General features: G+C 36.4%; 4 protein-coding genes across 5 annotated transcripts; 2 read left to right on the forward strand and 2 right to left on the reverse strand.

Moving 5' to 3' along the window:
- Positions 1 to 4949: 4949 nt before the first annotated feature.
- Positions 4950 to 8019, reverse strand: LOC124635252 (DNA polymerase delta subunit 2). Its single transcript, XM_047171111.1, has 8 exons — positions 7953 to 8019; positions 6576 to 7023; positions 6368 to 6489; positions 6153 to 6246; positions 5845 to 5993; positions 5525 to 5773; positions 5202 to 5438; positions 4950 to 5116 (listed from the first exon to the last, which is right to left on the reverse strand). The coding sequence occupies exons 2-8, from the start codon at positions 6935 to 6937 to the stop codon at positions 5004 to 5006; spliced, it is 1326 nt and encodes a 441-aa protein (XP_047027067.1). The 5' UTR covers positions 6938 to 7023; positions 7953 to 8019; the 3' UTR covers positions 4950 to 5003.
- Positions 8020 to 8195: 176 nt separating this feature from the next.
- Positions 8196 to 11574, forward strand: LOC124635253 (meiosis-specific with OB domain-containing protein). 2 transcript variants are annotated; one of them, XM_047171112.1, is made up of 9 exons: positions 8208 to 8579; positions 8707 to 8768; positions 8858 to 9011; positions 9115 to 9195; positions 9265 to 9358; positions 10114 to 10286; positions 10904 to 11060; positions 11145 to 11250; positions 11359 to 11574. In XM_047171112.1, the coding sequence occupies exons 1-9, from the start codon at positions 8333 to 8335 to the stop codon at positions 11515 to 11517; spliced, it is 1233 nt and encodes a 410-aa protein (XP_047027068.1). In that variant the 5' UTR covers positions 8208 to 8332; the 3' UTR covers positions 11518 to 11574. The 2 variants fall into 2 exon arrangements, 1 of the variants encoding a protein (XP_047027068.1); XR_006984981.1 differs by having other exon boundaries at positions 8196 to 8579; positions 10114 to 10409; positions 10904 to 11574.
- A 400-nt stretch (positions 11575 to 11974) lies between these two features.
- Positions 11975 to 15267, forward strand: LOC124635251 (dynein axonemal intermediate chain 2). Its single transcript, XM_047171110.1, has 11 exons — positions 11975 to 12516; positions 12812 to 12959; positions 13029 to 13284; positions 13360 to 13469; positions 13571 to 13722; positions 13809 to 13943; positions 14017 to 14098; positions 14168 to 14346; positions 14569 to 14701; positions 14775 to 14879; positions 15030 to 15267. Exons 1-11 carry the CDS (start codon positions 12302 to 12304, stop codon positions 15231 to 15233), a joined length of 1719 nt encoding a protein of 572 aa, XP_047027066.1. The 5' UTR covers positions 11975 to 12301; the 3' UTR covers positions 15234 to 15267.
- A 38-nt stretch (positions 15268 to 15305) lies between these two features.
- Positions 15306 to 20839, reverse strand: LOC124635250 (ecto-NOX disulfide-thiol exchanger 2-like). The gene is made up of 10 exons (XM_047171109.1): positions 20564 to 20839; positions 20272 to 20415; positions 19357 to 20003; positions 19023 to 19262; positions 18737 to 18920; positions 17840 to 17946; positions 17352 to 17465; positions 17126 to 17269; positions 16818 to 16961; positions 15306 to 16579 (listed from the first exon to the last, which is right to left on the reverse strand). The coding sequence occupies exons 1-10, from the start codon at positions 20568 to 20570 to the stop codon at positions 16379 to 16381; spliced, it is 1932 nt and encodes a 643-aa protein (XP_047027065.1). The 5' UTR covers positions 20571 to 20839; the 3' UTR covers positions 15306 to 16378.
- Between the last annotated feature and the right edge of the window lie 234 nt (positions 20840 to 21073).

A 21073-nucleotide genomic window follows, 5' to 3' on the forward strand; every position in this document is an offset into this window, starting at 1 on the left:
GGGGGGGACATACTTTTTACGACTTTGAGAGCTGATATCTCAAAAACCGTTCACTTTAAGAAAAATGTTTTTTAGAAAACTTTATATCATTTTAAAAGACCTTTCCATTGATACCCCACACGGGTATGTACATCGAAAAAAAAAATTTCATCCCTCAGTTACATGTATGGGGGGCCCCACCCCCAATTCTTTTTTTTACTATTTAGTGTCATATTTTTGTAGCGGTTCATACAACACATATTCCCATCAAATTTCATCACTGTAGTACTTATAGTTTCCGAGTAAATCGGCTGTGACAGACGGACAGACGGACAGACGGACAGACGGACATGACGAAACTATAAGGGTTCCGTTTTTGCCATTTTGGCTACGGAACCCTAATAAAGGAGTGCCAGGTGTCCAAGCCGATGTCATAGATGGAGTGAAATGGAGAAGAATAAGATTTTATAAAGCTGAAGAGACTGTTTCGTTGCCACATATTCCTGGGAACTACTCGCACGCAATAAGTGTGTATTGAGTGTAAATAGAATAAAGACTATTGAGAGGATAATAGAAAAAAATCTGAAAATTCATTACAATCAATAGTTAAATTGGACATTAAATTATGTCATGAAAAACACTTGATGTAATCTTACGATTTATGTAATGGAATAAAATAACTTTAAAAACCATAAAAAATATTTTCTTACCTAAGAATTTACAAAATGTCGATAATGTTAGTCAAGCTTCAAAAATAGTACCATCGTGAATGGGTTCAAAGTACCATCAACGCACGCTTATGGTGAGTCATGTAAACATAGCTATATACCTACATTAAATGCTAAGTCATGCAAGTGCCTAATTTAGCCGTATTATTAATATTATCAGAAGCAGAATCTATTGTGATGTTTAGCTCAGTATATTGATAAATATACGCAAACAAAGGATAAGATATCATGAGGATTATTACGTGCTCCACTGATAAAAACGAAACTACTCTTTTTGCATGCATTGTTTCATTCACCTGTATCGATCGAGGAAGGGGATAAACCGACGAGTTAATGAAAATATAATGCATAGCAACAGTTTTAGCAATAGCCCACTTAAATTAACTACTCTACTTAGCGTTATTATAGCATTTCAACATCCCTCGAAACTCTCCAACAGTGACCTTTGTACCTACTTATAGAATTGTGTATAGACGGTACGTTTGCGGTAAATAAAGCTTTTATTTTCCTCTTTTGGAAAGCCTGCGTGTTCTTCTTGGAACTCTTGCAATGAACAAGAGCATGAAATTGAAAATATGAGCCGATATTTTATCAACAAAAATACAATTAATTATTCGAGGTTCTCCTCGGCGTTGTTTTTACTTATGACGTTCTTTATTATCTTTATATGACAACGTGTTCGTTATTTTTTACCTGAATCATCATGACTACGAAACTATGCCCAAACAGGTATATTAAAGTCCTACACACAACGTGTTTACTTCAATCATTCGATATGTTCTTGGTTTACATCATTAGAATGCAGCATTGAATACCTACCGCCCAACATCAGACCCGTTAAATGCTAAGTAATACATTTACTGTAATGTTACTAATACAACTGCAGGAATTTAACAGTTTGTCCATGGTTGTTATGCCACAAAGTAACGGTGCATTAGCACCTGCAAGTATATTTGGAAATATCGATTGAACGTAATTTATGGATACCTTGGATTGTCCCTTAACATTTAGAAAGAAAAGTTATTTATTTTCACAGATTAACGAAAAGTTTATACAGCATACTTATTCCTCATACCTAGTTCATACAGTAGCGAGTATGCGGTGCATAATGTTTTTTTTTAATGTAAGTCAGTATTGTGTTAACGTAGTGCGTTAAACGCTGTGCAACTTAATGTGGTAGAAACCATTGACGTCATTCATTATAGCGCAGCTACTGTGTTCCCCTATTCTTACAGCTAACTTAATACAGTTCAATTTTGTATAAAATATTGTACCGAAAGCTCAATAGTCGTTCTAGACACGTACCAACAGAATATTTCACTTTATGTCACAACACAACGGTTGATTGTATTGACTTTCAACATGAACAAACCATTGATTGCACAAAGTTTTGAAATACCCACTTAGTAGGTAGGCGACTACGTCGTACTAACTTACGTAGATGATAACTGTAAAATAATAATAGCCGTATTTGAAAGTCATGAAAACGATTTCGATGGTGGATAATTTGTGCTGCCTGATGCCGTCATGGATTGGATATAATCGTCAACACTGGTAATCCACATTGTTTTCCGTTAACAATAATATAATGGAATTAATATGCTACCGGAACGATATGGGGCGGGGGACGCCACGAGCATCAGGTATGGAGAGTCGACTACCGGCCTGGTCACCGTCGGAGCGGGTCTGTGGGCTAGGCGCTAAGTAACGGGCTTGCTCGCTGTTCGTCGCAGACAGGCCCCTTTCGGCGGCGCATTTTGTTTCACAGGCTCCTCAAACAGCAGTCATCATAAGAGCCAACGCCCGCCGGGATAGCAGAATCGTTCGAAGGAGTTACCATTACTGCCCTGGCTGAGCCTCCACACTTAAGAGCTCCAGAAGGAACAGACGTGGGTTAATCAGTAAATCTAGCACTCTCTAGTGCACACCCACAGTGAAAGGGGTCATTAAAAAATTCATATCTTCAGAAGTTCAGAATTAACTAGACATTTTCTCAGGCATCAAACCCAAACCACGTCGACATAGCAGCTCTAGACTAATTAAGCTATCATATACAATTAATACAGGATTAACTAGTAGGTACTGTTTTCTGCTATCGCATTAGCCTTACAGGAGATGGAAAATGCCAGAAAGGTTAACAACTGTCTGTTCTCAATTATTGATGCTCAATAGCTAGGAAGGAAGGTAGGTAGGTAATTGAAAACAATTGAAGAACTGCTTGATGTATCAAAGTTGATATAATATTTAATAACTTCAATAACTTGCAGAACAACAGACATATTTTTTTGAATTAGGAGATAAATACTGAGGAGATAAAAGGTCATATTTATCGTAATTATTCTTAAAATGTTAATAATATACCTATATTGTTTATAGATAATTTAAGATTACAGTTATTAGCTACTTCCTTCTATACAACAAGAATAGTTGGTCAATTAAAATTATAAAATATGTTTTTGCAAGATACCAATTTTTTCCTCCTTAAATGATAAACTGATTTCTTAAGTAAATAAAGGGGTGACATAGCTAACATAAAAATCAAACATGGAATTTGATGTGTATTAGGCAAGCATGTTATGTGAAAAATAAAGTACCTACTGCTATCCTATTGTATGATATCCATAAATATAAATATATAGAATAAAAACTCCACATTTTATGTTATAAAAAAAATATTTATGGAAGCAAGTTAATCATTAAAAATAAACTTCTTATCAAAATAAATACACAAACAAACTATTGTCAGTTATGTTTTTGCAACTTTTGTAAACATTCTGAGCTTTTTGTTGGGATGTACCCTACCAAACTAGCACACCACTTTTGTCTTCCTATTTGAAAAATTATTTTCAGAATCGATTAAGTAGGTCCAGAGATTACCTCTTACAAACTCACAAACTTTAAGTAGGTGTACGTATATTGATAATATTATGAAATATAAAATAATATTAAATTGGTTTTCCCTCCAACATAATAAAATTGTAATTCATTCAAGATATCATGGCAACTACCTACTGTACAAACAAAGCAATCTCTTTAACAATTTTTAGGTTATAAATATATGCACACGGAGGAGTTTCAAAATAAACCATTAGTTAGTGAACATCCGTGAACATCATTCATAGCAGAGATGGTACTCAATGATGAACTTTTCACCTCTTTTATGGTTAAACAGATAAAAATGTCTAAGCATAATGCAACAAAACAATTAAACTATATATAGCCAAACATTATCTTGTATGTAACTTAAGGATTTTTTATAAAAAAACATTAGTGATTTCTTACAACGCAAACAAGGATGACATATTTTTTTTAAATCAATATGTAAATACGTCAAAAATGTTTCTTTAGTTTCTTAATAGTAAACACTCTCATGAATACCCATTACATCTTGAGGTGCAATACTGATTGCTGCTAGAAAGCTATATATTTTGTTGTTCCCTATGTCCGTGTTATGATCTGGTAGCTTGCTAGTGAATGTATAACAAACTAGATTGCGAGCTAGTGAACAGATGGCCGTTTATTCCACGAAATGAATGTCGTAATGATAGATCTCCCGCGCAACTTGATGTTGGTGAAAGCGGCGTAAAACTATGTCAATATTTGATGTATGGCAGAACTACATAATTCAACAATATATAAACAAATGAATGCATTTACAGTTAGTTGTTAATGTATGGACCATTGTACCCACAATACTATGTTAATTGATTGGAATGTAGCGGGAAAGGAAATGTTGTTAGAGAAACCACATTTTACTAAAAAGCATAATAAATATCTTCTACTTACAACATTTTTTTATCGTGTGACGGCACACGCAGGTGTGCAAACTTTAGGCACTAGTAACCCATCTTGAACGCAATAATAGCACGGGAAAACAAATATACACGTCTACTAGATTTGAGCCATTGATGAGTAATAGAAGGGGGAACCTGAAAAGGTTAGGAGGGGGAAGCAAGCTTGAACGAAAACGCGATGTTGCCAGAAAACAAAAATACTTTTCTGCGACAACAGCGCCCTCACTCGATACGATACAACTTGATGACGCAATAGATGCCCAATATTGCGTTGCATTTATAACATGAAATATACATATTACAGAATATCTATACTGGAATAGGGCCCAATTAAAATAGCAGAGTATGAAATATCCATTATTTGATTATAAAAGCTCATTGTGTGGCTTTTTCAGGGAGGCGTGTTTACTTAACAATCTCGCAATCCTTGTAAATAAATATTATTCCATTGACAATTAAATGATATCATTTTATTATGTAAACAAAACAATTAACACAGAGTTCACGAAAATTTCATGCTATAACATTCCAAATTCGACAAGTTAACTAGAGCGACGGTTAACGAATCACAAAAGTTTGGTATACACACTAGCCTGGTGCGTTGACCATTCTCACCTGAAAACAAACATTAAGTTAAAAATGAATAAACACTAAATATTTGCAGAAAAAATAAAATAAAACAATGCTTCATATCACATACCTTCATAAAGATCAGTTGCAAATTCTGCTGAATTACCACAAAAATATATAGCTGGGCAGTTGTAAATAATAAAGGGGTCAGTTTCTGTACAAGGAGTGCATGGTATAGTATCTGGACAAGTTGGGGCAATGTTTCTCCACTGCAGAGTTTTCTTCATTACTTCCAAGGTGTTGTCTAACTTACTATATCTCATTATATCTTTTATAGGTTCTCCCGAGGTACCCAAACAGGTGAAACCTAAAACAATCAATTAGGTACTTACAACAAACATATTTTTTTTGAACAGCATAAATAATGTATACTTTCTTTCCAGTACAACAAACCTGCAATTTCACACTCATAAGGATTTGTAACCCTATTGAATGATTTATATTCTATTGCTTTTGGGAATAAACAGTAGTGAAAAGGCTTTTGTGGTAACATTATTCCAGTAGGGTCTTTGCTACTGGGCATGAGGTCTAGAGGTGCCACCGCACTCACAGCAGCTGCTAAAGAGTCCATCAATTCTACCGCTGCAATGAACTCTGTTTCATTTACTCCACTTTCATTTGAGTGACTTGCTAGAACTCCACCTGGAAAACAAAACTACATTATTTAACAGAAATAAAATAATATTCTCTCACGTCATAGTTTTACTTCATACCTGCAACGATTACTCGGACAATCTTAGAAACTTCTTCCTGATATTCTGAGGTGCCAGACAAACCTGACAGCCATTCCATCAACAAATGCATTGAAAACATGTGATTAGCTGTTCTTGATGTATTTAACCCAGACATAAAAACAATGTACCTGTGAAGATTATTAGTCATGAGAATTTATTTTGATCTGATACCCGTTTAATATTAAAATTCTGTAACCTAGATGTAGTTTTATAAATTGTAAAGTAGTTTTAGAGAAGTTGCTTTTGAGGTACTGAGTAAAGTATAGAGTTATGGATTGATGTACTACCTATCTGAGCTTAATTTTGGCAATGGTTTTTGTATACCACAGCCTGCCCAACAGACGTCCTGAACTGTGAATATACCATCTTCATCCTCAGAGCCTAAAACAATCAATTTATTAGAATAAGAAAAGGTAATTGAAGTAGATCAATAGAGACATCACCTGCGTTTGGTAACATGTAAGTTAGTTGAATGTATCCATCAATAAAGTACAAAACGTACCTAATAAAGCACAAACTACTCCAGTCACAACTTCATGGACATCAATACAGTCTCCAACCAACTTTATTCTCTGCAGCTCATCCTCCAACACTAAACTGTCGGATTCATGCACAAAATGTGTTCTGAAACAATACAATTCATGAAAATAATCCAACTTAGGGATTATTACTATACTAACCAAGACATTTTCTAATCTCAATGTTCTCACCTGGGAGCTTGGGGTATTATTTCCAGTTGATCCGACAATTCTTTCAGGATACTAGGTTTTAATTCTTGAAACTTGAAAAGTGTCCCGATAATAATGCAAGTGGTACCCTTATCACGGAGTTCACACAATTTTAAAATCTTATGGCGATCTGACCATTTTCTCTTAATAATAGGTATCATAATGTTTCTATAAGTATTAAGTCTTGCAGAATATATATGTGCATATTGCTTTGAAAAATCCCTAGCTACTTCTTGAAACCGTTTTGAGCAATCCGTGTAATTAACATCTTGTCTTTCTAATTCGTGCGTCTCAAACGCACTCTGAGTTTTATTAGACGCACTAGACGCTGCTTTGAATAACATGTTTAATTGTTTAACTTCTAGCAGCAAATAATACTTTGTTTAGTAGAGCTTGATTCCCGAATCCCGATATTATTTCTTTAGCTTTCCTTAGGGACACGAAAAAAGTATCGATGCTTTGTGGTATCGAGTACATTCCAGTTCGATACCGATACTTTTGTACTCGATACTTTGCAGTCGATACTTTTACTCAATAAGTACTTTTTCCCAGGTATCGTATCGAATGAAGAATTTAATTTAACAGCGCTTTCTAGCTCACTCGTTGAAATGTTTTAAGACACTCTGTCTTAAAAAAAGAAACGACATTTGATTTCTGGAGCCACCATAAGAAGTTGGCACACACTAAAAAACAGAAGTTCTTCATCACAGCCTGAAATGAAGGATGAATTAAGCTACTACTTATCGGCACAGGTTTCGTTTCGCCACTTTCAGTAGATCCCTTAAAACAATGGGAAGATATGAAAGTAGTTTTCCCAAAATTATATTAATTGGCACGAGAATGAATATATATCAATCACTGCGACGTCAGTACCTTCAGAACGATTATTTTCTAAAGCAGGAAGTACCATCACAAAAATTCGAAACCGCTTATCTCCAAAAAGGCTCAACAAACTTCTATTTTTAAGTGACTCTACGGAGGAGGAATGGGAACTTTAATCTACTACGCGGGTGAAACCGTGGGACACTGCTAGTTTTTAGTATACCTCAACTTAATATTGTTTCCTTTTGCTACATTTTCGATTTGTTTCATTCATTCTATTTTCCATTTTTCTATTATTCTATTAAATTTGTGTAGGTACCAATACCATTTGTTTTTTATGTCCTGCTGAACTGAAGTAAAACTGACATTATTTACTAACTGATATTGACCTAGTAAATTTTGATCTAAAAAGTACTCGATACCTTGAAGTATCGATACTTTTATTTCGATACTTTAATGAGTACGATACTTTGTTATCGATTCTACTCATGAGTACGGTATCGATACTTTTGCTTCGATACCGTGTCCCTAGCTTTCCTCTTTAGATTTGGCTTTTGGCGGGGTAATTTTTCTCTTGACAAATGACACTGACGTACTGTGCCTACTGAAAGATTTATTTTCGTGTAGAAATTAACGAATTAAAATAATTCACAATTAAATTGATATTTTACTTGTGATTAAAGTAAATGGAATGTATTTTATTTGTATGGTTAAATCTCTACTGTACTTGGTAATGTAATATAACAATATTACATTACCAATATTTAAATTAGCCAGATTAACACTGAAAATAAGTTTCCACCTGGCTTATAAACATAATCTCGTACTATTTGGAGTAAGAAAAGTTTTGCCTATTAAAAAATCTGTGACTTCGAATTTTGAATGAGAGATTTTTTTTCGTGTCGCTCGTACGAAAAATGGCGGGAGTGCAAAAATTGAAATTAAATCATTTGAACCTTAACGTAAAAAATGCCCTTATTGTCGGTATTATTATTGCTAAAAACAGTCCTCGTACGGTAGGTTCCAAAAAGAAAAGCGGAGAATCCAGAGGAGTTACATCTTTTACAATAAGAGATTCTGATATAGACACGATTAACGTTGATGTTTGGGGTTCCGAATACTTTGTCCTAACTTTTTACGAGCGATTTTTAGTAGGAGATGTTGGTAAGTGCTATTTGCTATCAAACCAAAATAAAAGCAAAACGAATTAGGTACCTACGTGGAATAGAAGTATGAATACAAACATTGTTGATCTATTGACTGATATATTCTTAATTTTATATCTACCTAGTTGAAATTACGTCGCCGAAAATCTGCGTAAAGGCAGGAGATAACGAAACTTACAGGCCGCAGGTAAAGTATCGTTAATCTCAAATATAAAGATAATTATTTATTACTGTAAATACATAATTAAAAATAACGTAAAATTGATTTTTCCGAAGGTGTCCTCCCCGTTTTTCCTGTCTCTAAACGAAGGCATGTCAGACGTGACCATTCACAATGGAGATGCTTTCAGCATGTTCTTACCTCTTCTCCATATACCCACTAAGCAATCTTCAGGCTATTATGGACTTGCCGAAGTAATGAAACTGCCAGGTACCTACCTAACTAAAAATATCAAGTTATCATTATGCCGTAATGTCTTAGCTGAAACTTAATCTGGAACAATTACCTAAAATTAATTGCTTGTATATTTCAGATGAAAGTAACAATGTTTACGTCGATTTGCTGGTTGTTGTAAAATCCGTGAAACCAGCGAAAACTATAAAAACCAGAGCTGGTAAGTTAACTTAAACTTAACGATCATTAACAGATAACTGCGGACGTTAATTTTGATTTTTTATTTTAGGTGTTGATATGTCAGTGCGTGGTGTAGAAATTATAGACAATACAACTCCGGCTACCGTCAACCTGGATATATTTGACATCGACACTATCCAAAGGTTTTTAATTCAAATATTTTATCATACCTACCTACATAGTAAACCGAGTGTGAGATATACGGTACCTACTGCCTATATGTGTACATACATAAATTAGTTATGGCCCCCGCCCCGTACCTACAGCTTTCTAGGGCCTTTATGCTAAGACCGAGGGCGTCTAAGTCGAAAGGTCCACCAGACATGGATAGGTGGTAAGATATGTTTTCTTAACATTTTGCCTATGAATTATTGAACAAGAAGGTAAAAGTTGAAAAAAAGTCAAAAACGAAGGAACCGTAGGACGGTCAGCGATAGTTAGAATGGGTGCCTAGGGCTATAAAATATATAAGGTGCTTTAATATTACCTGCCAGGACTTGAATGGGGGGTAGTATTGCGTTTATAGATTACAATGGTAAAGATAAATAATTGATTATTTGTCATATTTTTTTTTAATACAAAAAAAAAATACGTATAATTTGACTTAATTTATTAGTTTAAAACCATCCAATAGAGTTGCGCGTTGCCACTCGTGCAGAATCGATAGAAAGAGATAGCAGTTGTTTTCATTGACGAAGCGACACTACGCGCGTAATTTGTGAACCACGTTATGCAGAGTAGAGCCAATGTTAATTTAACTTATTTAATGTCTCAAATTGAATTGACTGTTCCGGGGAACGAAATTTCTTCACTATTGTAATCTATAAATGCAATATTACCCGCCATTCAAGTCCTGGCAGGTAATATTAAAGCACCTTATATTATGATCTTCCAACAGAGCTGAAGAATGGAGGCCATTAGAAAGCGTGCTCTTTATAGCTGATGCTAGAGTATCGTGGCGATCCCGTGCAGTCAGTGTGCAAGTATGCGCGCGCACCGTGGTCACACACCAGCCTCACACCGCTGACGCAGAGGCCCTCAGGCTGCACATACGTAACCAGGCCACTGCGCGTGAGTCACACTTCTAACTTCAGCGATTATCTAAGCCGCCGTATTCAAAACACAAACTCATACTAACTACTCTATTTATCTTCCTTGATAACCGATGTTAAACTGATAAGTGTAATCATTACGGTAAACAAATTTTTATTGCAATATTTTGTCTGGATGTCTCATGTACCTACCTACGTGGTTCAGTAAACAATGTTATTGCATCATTTTTATTTTGGAAGGAGTTCTAAAATTAGATCGGCTAGGTATCATTACATAAACACTTATTTATTATCAGCGTGCTTCGTACCTACATATCAACACATTAGATCAGCTTTCTTACTGCGGGGAAAACCCTTTTAAATCTAGATTTTTATTTCAGTACCTAGTAGCGTAGTAAGCGTAGTATGTAGGTACTCGGTAGTTTTCATTTGCATATAGGTACACGCGTAGGATCTTTTTTTCTTTAATTCGTAATCTGTTTTGATTTCTTGATTTCCCTGGGAAAAAATACAATGATAAGGAAAATGAAATGAGGTCTTTGTTGTACATGTCGCAATTGAGACGTTTTTGAGGGGTCAACTCAATGATGTTGTCAATAAGGTTATAGTTGGCCTTCGATAATTTTGTTGACTCAGGTGGCGGGGAAGCCGCAGCATGGGCCGCATGGAGTGGCGAGCGCGCATGCGCGGCCTCCGTGTCACAAGTGCGCGATCGCGTCGCAGGCGCAACGCCTTTCTGTGCGTCACTACATGCATTGCTGACGCACCTCGATTTGGATGAACTTGATACTTTGTATGATAGTTATCTACCACCTACGTAACATAAGTCTTCGAACTAAAACACGGTACAGCTAAGTACTGGATAATGCACTTTCAGGGATAATTCTGCTGATGAGAACATTCGGGTCCGCTTTGCTGACCACACTGGGGAGTTGACTGCTCGACTACCTGTGAATATTCTCGAAGACACTTTAAGATATTCTGTAAATACTTAATCAAGTTTCCGATTACTTTGTGTCTATGAAGTTGATTTGTTTTTGCATGAATTCTTTGCTTCTAGTTTCTCTGCAAACTACTGTTTTGGGTTTTAGATAGCGCAGTTAAGGTCGATGTCCTCTGAAAATCGTGCAGCAGCTCGGTGGTCCATTCTCCTAGAACAATGCACCGTGAAACTGGCTGCTTCACCCCCGCGCCTTATAGTTCTTAGTCTACGGCGAGCCACGCAAGCAGACCCGATACCACTATACTAAATGATTATATCAGTGTAATCTGTTAATTCGTTTCTTTTAATAAACTCTTGTAACTTATATCTTTTATGTTTATGTAACTGAAGACTAGCAAAACATCACTTTCAACCATGTTTAGCCAAAACTTCCAGGGGCCCGATTCTCCTAATTTTACTTAAGCGACATACGATTCACGTTCGACTCGATTCGACTGAGATCCAATCCCGACTCGATTACGATTGAAGCGTATGTGGCATTCCGCTATTTTTTCTTTGAAATAAACATTTTATCCTTTTCTGTCATTCAATAATGAATCATTTTGTCTGCAAATGATTTACGATTGCAAAATGATTGTACAGCAAACTACCGTATAGACCAAAATCACCAAAATAGCAGACCAATCGCACACCAATCAAATGTCAATCGAATATGATTGGTCTTTTATTAGTAGCAGAATGCCCGATATGGTTAAAACTGCTATTGCGATCATATTCCGATTCGATTTCTATTCGATTTTGACATACAACTTAGGAGAATCGGGCCCCAGATAGGGTTTAAAATACTAATTGAATGGAAAGTTTATTGGCCCCACGCGTCTAGACTGAAGAGTTTATCTGTAATACCTTATCAGTCAACTAAGATTCAAAAACATACGACGCAATATTGTTTGAGATTAATAAACTGTTTAGAATACCGCCCATTAGCATATCGTTGGGTAACCCTGTGAGTTTATCGATCAAACAAAGGCTATCAGTTAACTGTACATGTGCTGAAGTGTACATTCTCTGCCCCCGGTGATCTCAAAATCATGGAAAAGCCAGAAAAAATCGAACTGGTATACGAATACAAAAAACGCAGGAAAGAATTTGGAAGACAAACATTATTCGAAGATAGCGGTCCCGAACTGATAGTGAGCATTCCCAATAACCCGGCGCATTATCCAGATTACATTCTGCGAAACCCGGTGCATGTTGCCATACAAAATACATGCACTATGTCTGAACACTGGGTTAATTCTGTGAGGTAGGTAAAATTACTATTGGAATGATAATTTGAGATAAGTAGTTCCTACCTAAAGATATCAATAACTACATTTACGTTTGGCATTCAATATGCTGCTTAAATGTGCCTTATCTCTTGAATGAGTAGGTACCTACTCATATTTCTTATCTATACTTGATTATTAGACATAAAATATTATTCAATAAAAAATCTAAGATAACTGTTAATTACATCATATTTATTTGTTATTTTTAGTTTAGTTAATCCTTAATTAAGCAGTTTAAATAACTAATTCGTCTTTCTTGGATTAATTAAGAGCTGAATACACAAGTTCTGGCATAAGCCACGTAGAGGGAGGCTGGCCAAAAGATATTAACATGAGTGATCCCGAAGCAACCCAGAGATATCGACGTAAAATCGAAAAGGATGACGCCTATGTTCATGCTGTTATGCATTTAGGACATGTAAGTGTTAATGATCCTAGAAGCGCCGCCAAATAAACAATAATAGTTAAATTAAATCTTACGATGCAGAGTATGGAACACAATATACTTCAAAATAATGCAGTGGACATGTACGAGACCTACTGTACCGAGTTGCCGGCCATTCCACCGGTTGAGAACAGTGGCTGTCACACTGTCAACGTGTACCGTGAACCCGACGGCAGACGGCCGATCCGGTCTCTGTCGTGGCAAGCTGATGGAGGCGCCAAGTTAGCTGTAGCTCATGCCGACATAGAGCTGACGAGGAATTCCAGAAACCCTCAGTATTCCTACATTTGGGACATCGGTATGATTTCGAAATACAATAAGTCAATTTATGTTAGTGTTAGTTGCATTTAAAACTAAATTTTATTCGTTGCAGAGAACGCAAATGCACCAGAGCTGGTTATCAGGCCACCGCAGCCGTTATTAGATCTAATTTACAATCCTCGTGACCCTCATCTTATAATTGGAGGGATGATGAACGGTCAGGTAAGACAAGACAGACGGACAATACTATGTAGAACCTCCCCTCAGGATTTTTTATTTATAGAAAACCTGCTGTGATAACTTCGGATATTTCACATTTACAGGTTGGTTGGTGGGACACACGTAAAGGTGGAGACCCTGCCGGAGTTTGCCCACCGCATGTTGCACACCGTGACATAGCAAGAAACGTACTATTCATCAATTCCAAAATCGGAGCGGAATTTTTCTCCTCATCACCAGATGGTGTTGTTAAATGGTTGCCCGTTTCATATTCAAAAAAGTCATACACAAACTTCGAAGTAAGAAGCCTTAGTTGTAAAGTTAATCTTATATTTTTTTCAGGTGGGATACTCGGAATATGAGTGAGCCAACAGACTCCATGATCATTGATATTGTAAAATCAGTAACTGATACACAGTCCATTGATAATGCGATTGGAATATCAGCACTTGAATATGAGCCAACAATCCCTACAAGGTACAACTTAGATGCTTAAAACTTAGGTAGATATGACAAAGTTAAAGACATCTAAAATAATATATTTGGACAGGTTCATGGTAGGAACAGAAACTGGATTAGTAATAGGAGGAAACCGAAAAGGAAAGAATTCCGTCGAAAAACTTCCAACAAAGGCAAGTTTTAGCAAACGAGATTGTTTCTCGTGAGATTTTCATACTAAGTAATTTCGTGTAATATTTCAGTACGAGGCACATCTTGGACCTGTGTATGCGCTGCAAAGGAACCCGACATTCGTTAAAAACTTCCTAACAGTGGGTGACTGGACCGCTCGAGTTTGGAGCGAAGACTGCCGCGAATCGGCTATCCTATGGACTTACTCCCACCGTACTAAACTGACTGATGGTGCTTGGAACCCTATCAGGTACCTGACATATTTTTCGAAAATCTAGGCAGTAGCAATTAGGCAAAAGACCTTCCTGCATTAATGATCATGAGGCTCACTTTTGAAGACTACTTAGTAGCTACCACATACAAGGCTTTCAGAAAGCGATTAAAACTATGGAAGTAATCAACATCTGTCATAAACTAGATGAAGGAACATTAGGTACCTTACCTTAATTATTTCGTGCTGTACCACCCACAGATTTTCATTGCTGCTGGTAACACAATGGGATGGCTGCCTGTCGTGTTGGGACCTGTTACGGAGAAGGAGCGCTCCATTGGTTACTGCACAAGTATGCGATGAACCGCTGCTGCGCCTGCGTCCGCATGAAGGAGTTAGTATAATCTAGAACACGACATCAAGTACTATTACCAATAAAAGTACTAATCAATACTTTAATATTTTAGGGTCTTTTAGTAGCATGCGGTAGTAGCAAAGGAACGGTATACTTAGCTGAGTTGTCCGAAAATCTTGGAACGGCAGACAAAAATGATAAACAACTCTTAACTCACGTAAGTAGTACGCTATGTTACGTAGCAACTCGAGACCTTGCAACAAATCATGAATGTGACGCAGTCATTTTTCCAATTGATTACTTTATCGACACGTAACAAATGATTAGATAGGGGGGTATTCCATCTGCTCGATATGTATGTTCTTAGGTTTTAGATCGTGAGAACAAAAGGGAGCGTATTCTAGAAGCTCGGATGCGTGAACTTAGATTGAAGATGCGTCAAGGCGGGAACGCGGGCGAACCAGCCGTTGAAACTGATCCAACCTCTAATGACCGGGACCTTGAAGAGGCCACTACGGAGTATATGCAGACTATCAACGATCTGCAGGCACAACAGAAAACAGAAACTTAAACCATGTATTAACGAATAAAAATGGGAATTAAAACAGCCTGCTTATTCGGTAGTTCGAAATAAAACAAATTATTATTTGTTTACATTATTTATTCTGAAACCAAAATGTAGGTAAATTAGGTATTGTGGTGGTCGTATAACATAAAAAAGATGGAGGTACTGCAAAATTGTAGTCTTTAATTTAAAGGGCCAGATGCATCAAAATGTAATCACAGCATGAAGATGGTATTATGTATAAGTTTTTATTGTTAGGTAGTTAGACTATATTAAGTTGTGGATAGTTAATATTTTAATATAATAAGACATATACAATTTCCAGTCTTTAACAGCAACTTGTTATCATACATGTTAATAATATTTTGACTCAACAGGCTATTTGATCTGTTAAGCCTTACAAGCTACAATTTCAGCATCATTATAATAGTCCCATCCATAAAGAATAACAAAATAGTAGGTATACTTAGGTTGGCTACCTATCCCTTGGAATTTAATTTACTTCTCCTCCATCTATTGTAAAAGAAATATGTTTTTTTATGTATCACACATAAATGCCTCCTTACGCAGGTCTTAATAATAATCTATATTTAGAACTTAAAATCTAATTGATCATCTAACTTTTACTAATATTATGTTGGAAAAATAAACATTTGAATGATTTGAAATTATATAATAATATAATGAATAAAGTCTGCAGTCTAAAATGGTTAGGTATCTCTTTAACAATTTTGATTGCTTAAAATTGCCTGGGGATCGCCTTGACATCGGATTATAAGAAAGGTTTGTTATAATCTAATTTAGATTTATTTTCTCAACATTTCTACAGAGATTTGATACCCCATTCTTTATTCCCAAAAAAACGTATTTTTTACTTTTATTAATATATCAGGGTTTAGTTTTACACCATTCCCACAAAAATAGACTGACATATTTAACTCATGCACGATTTATAAAAAAATATGCAATAATGCTGCAAAATTAAAGTGATATGTATAAGCACATGCTTATAACCCAATGTCTAGTCATTACAATCTAAACATTCAGACATCAATTTGTACATGACGAAGTATTATTTGTTCTTGCTTCGATTTTATCTTGAACGCAGATAATTACTATGATATGCAGAGAGTTCATCTCTCTATGTTTAGTTAAGTGGAAGCCTTTTCTTCTTTATTGAACGCAATGAATGACCAACGATGTTCAATATTGGCGCCAACGCCGCTTGTAGTGCGTTCGAAAACATCAGTGTGTTTTTGTAGAACATGGTGTATTGTAGCCTGGGAGACGTGCGGGAATATGGCGCGAACATACGACACCACGTAGTCCAGGCTGGCCCCTTGTGGATGTACCTGAATTTTTATTTTATCGTCAGCTATAGACCAAGGTACTTAGGTAAATAATTAATGTAAAATAGAAACCTAAAGAGTTCCTACACTGTATAGTATTTACCACATTTATTTCGTTCCTTGTAGTCCCATCTGAAGCTTGTAAGACCATTGGTACACAAGTCTACGAAAATCTTCGATATCCAATTAATTAGGACTCTAACTGACTACCGCGATACAAAAGAACACAGCAATAACTTACTTGTAAGAAAGCCGACATGACTCCAATAAGCTTGGCTTCCCCGCAGCCAGCCTCGACAGCCTCTTTGAGATGCACTGCAGAGTCCAGATCCTCAGGCAACGGCGGCGGCGGAGGTGGCTTTACGATCGGCGACGGCAATGGCGGCTGGAACGTACACATTCGAATTTATTATCGTTTATATCATTACCCATATTTTATTTTCACCATTATGAAGTAAGGTACTTTTGTGAATAAAAAATAAATATGAAAAAGTTTCCCTGGACAGAAAACCAATAATAAAGCAATAACTGTGATGATGAAATACTTACATTTTTGTCCATAGCTCCCTGCAAAGCTTGCCGCGCTATGAACTGAGCCTTAAACTTTTCCATTTCCTTCATAGAGTCAGCCTTAATAACGTCAACCTCGTTTTTATATGCTTCCAGTTGAAATTGAAGACTCTCATTCTCACGCTGAAATATAAAAATCCATTCATTATTATTCACATTTTTCACAGTATTTACTCAGAAATTATTTTAATTAAACATGCATTACCTTTAACTGTTGAATATCTTCATTACCATGGTCTGATGACCTACTGAAGCCATTAAACTCTCCATCCTCGCTAAAGAACTTCTCATTGAATTCTTCCTTCAATGAATTAAACTCCTGGAAGATATTTATTTGCTTAGAGAATGAATAAGCATACATTAAATTACTAATGGTGTGATTACTTATATTCATGTGTAGATAGAAATATAAGGAAGTAGTTCTGTATACTTTACCACATGATTCCTTTCTCTGTTTACCTGTACTGCAGTCTTCTCGGTCACCTAGATTACCTCCTTTCATTACACTATTGCACCACATTTGTTGGTCAGTTCCTCAAGCTGATACTCACTTCAGTAAGGTGTTTTTTACAGCTTATATTAGTTTTACAATAATATAGTGAACAGCAAGAGTTATCACGAACTTTTGTGAATACAACAATTACTTAGTGTTTGTTTCCTAACAAATCAACAATTGCTACATATTAGTAGTACCTGTGTCATTTTCTGCCACGTCTCGATATTCTTTCTCTGCGGTTTGGTGAAGTGATCCCATACACGTTGATGGGACGACGCGGCAAACACTTTCGCCACCTGTTCGACTGAGGTTCACAAAATTATGTTAAGAGATCCGACTTTGGTCTCACGACCAAAACATACCGTCGTAATGTCTCGATCAATCGGTCGTCCCAGGCTCAACACTGTTGTACTTAACGTCGCAGTCGCTTGGAGCGTTATACGTCTACCTATCACATGCGAGGCTCACGACAGTCGACAGTGTTGCGCACGCGCTGCATCTCGCGTTACACACGTGTAACGTCAGACATGTTACTGTGTCGTTACACACAGGTACCCAACATGTTATGACAATTTATTTTTAAACAATCATATAGAAAATATTGAAAAAAAGAAAAATGGGTGTAATTGTAAATGGTAAAAGTAAATTGTCATAACATAAATAACTTACAACGGCGCCCAAGTTTCTCAGCGCGGCGTGGATTGTGTTCCAATTCATTAATGGTTAGAGCTGGACGACATCTGGTGAACCCGAGCGATCCATTTGTGATTGACTACCCGCCGATATTAGAGAGACCATTTTGCAACAATTGTATTACATAATTAACTGGAGAATAAACAGACTGTAGTTGCTAAAATGCTTGAGGATAATATACAACAGCATCTTAGAACATCCAGAATGTATTCTCATGAAAAGAAAAATGCACTTTCTTTAGTTACTACTTCAATGTTATCTTAAATGAGAACATTGTGACCTTCTTACCTTGAAAGTATTTTGTAATATAAAAGAATGTCAGACTAGACAATTGTCTCATTGCTCATTAAAAGAAGTTATGGAGGCGAAATTTCAATGACATGATGTTCAAGCCAACTTACGTTGTTCAATCACAGTAGCTATGTGATTCTTGACACGTTCCTTGCAATCTAGTAACTCTTCTTCAGCCTGCATTTTTTCATTATACAACCTGCGTATGTGTGCGTTTGTAGCTTGTATCATGGAATAAAATTGATTTGCATTCTTTTTTGTGCATTCTCCTCTCTCTAACCAAGCTAGCAATGTCTGAAATAAATAGAACACAATTGTAAAATTGTTTATAGACTTATTGCTAAAGTATGGAAGCTTTAGTTTTGATGAGTAATTTAAAATTAGCAAGTCCTTTACCGGTAGAGTTGTTGAAAAATGTTCTTCATTTTTGAGTTTTTCTGCCAATTGAACCATAGCTGCATTTGAGTATGGTTGTATTCTGGACGGTGATGGCGTTCTTCTACGTGCATCTGAACCATATGAACTTATACTGCGGCTCGCCATTTCTTGTTGAGCATTCAAATGCTGCATCTGTACTTGCTGTGCTCGTAGAGCTTGTCTTTGTCGGCGTTCAAAGTCATTTTGATCGTCACGGCTCTGAAAAAGTGAGTTTTAACTTTTATGTATTCTACATTTAAGTAAGACAGATAATAATAGTTCAATGATAAGATTTATAAGATTTATAGCTCACCAATGCATAGTCTACATGCAACCAGCCAGTAGTGGAATGTGAATTTTCATCATCATCATCCTCATTCATATCATCTTTATCTTTCAAATTAATTAGCTTAATGCAGTATCCAGATATTAACATAGCTTGATCTACACACTCCTCTCTATCAAAACGAATGTGACAAAAGTTTTTCTTAGACAATCTAAGTGTGTGTATTCTGCCATAAGTCTCAAAAATCTCTCTCACGATTCTTTCTGTTATCTTGTCTGGTAATCCACCTACAAATATGGTTCGGCATCCAGGAGGTTTAGACCTCCTTAGAGGTCTAGGTGCATTAGAATCAGGAGGAATGAGCCGAGCATGTTTAAAAAGGATTTCTTTTTTGTCTTGCATTGTTGACATATCTCCAGCCATGCCAGGATACATTCCCATCATGGAGGGGTCCATCATCATGCCGCCCATCATGCCCATGTCCATAGCAGGAGGTGCGGCAGGTGCCATACCCTGTCCACCCATAGCTGACATATCCATAGTTGGTTGAGGGACCATGTCCATCCCTGTTCCAGACATCATATCCATACCTGGAGTAGGCATCATGCCCCCACCCATCATAGCTCCCTGCATCATCATGTTTGGGTACATTCCACCAGCCATCATCATGTTTGCTAGAATAAAGTACATGGATATATTGCTCTAGAGAACCAATCTTTATGTATGTGTATCAATACAAGGAAGCTGTTACACAATAGCTATGCTACATAAAGATTGGCTCTAGTAGTCATAGTGTGACTTATATGGAACATAAAACAAGGAATATCATATCCCTTAGGGATATCTTATCTTTCTGAATAAGAAACATACCTACTTTAATAATACTGAGACTATTTCTACAAACTATTTATTGTGATAGATGGTGAAATGTGTTGTGGTTACCTTGTGGATACATATTAGTCATCATCATAGGATTCATAACATTGTTCACATCATCGCCAGATTTCGTAGGTTCTTGATTCTTCATTTCGCGTCGGCGGCCGACAGTGTCGCTACGCAAGGGCGACCTGTCCCTTCTATTGTTACCTTTAAATCAGACGCAAAAAACAATCACAAACCAAACTAGATATTGAATTAATTTTAAGTTATTAAAAACTTCTTGTTAGTTCACATTTTATGATCACTGGTAAATAGTACTTAATGATGCTATTGAAATATAATTGACAAAACATACCCAGCATACTTTCTTAGCAGATGCACTGAACTTCGGCTGTTTGCTTTGTTGGGTTCTTTTACATATACAAAATCTGTGTAGATTTTTGACTTTTTCACTAGGGAAGCTGCCTTACATTAACAACAAGCACTTGTCTTCGATATTTTGAGAGTTTAATACCATTTACCAACTTTCCTGTAATCCCTTGGCTTGGGCGAGGGAATCAGGGAAGAAGGGAAGAAAGAAAAGCAAAGGAAGCCCTCGAATCACTTTGACAGCAAGCTGTCACGTACTGTCAACCTGCTAAAATAATAGTAGTATTGTCTGTGACAAAAAAAAATAAAAACCAAGGAGCTAAACTATATAACTGGAAAATAACCCACCAAAAAGAAGTACATATCAACTCAAAAGGTGACGATGACATGCTTATCTGCTTGTAGTCGCTAAAAATCATTTCGCTATCTTCAATACTTGCCTCAAGCCTCTCTACAGTCAATTTTGCACAATTTAACCGTCAAATCCGTAGCGGAC

The sequence above is a fragment of the Helicoverpa zea genome, chromosome 12 (assembly GCF_022581195.2).
Source record: "Helicoverpa zea isolate HzStark_Cry1AcR chromosome 12, ilHelZeax1.1, whole genome shotgun sequence".
Taxonomy (NCBI): Eukaryota; Metazoa; Arthropoda; class Insecta; order Lepidoptera; family Noctuidae; genus Helicoverpa; species Helicoverpa zea.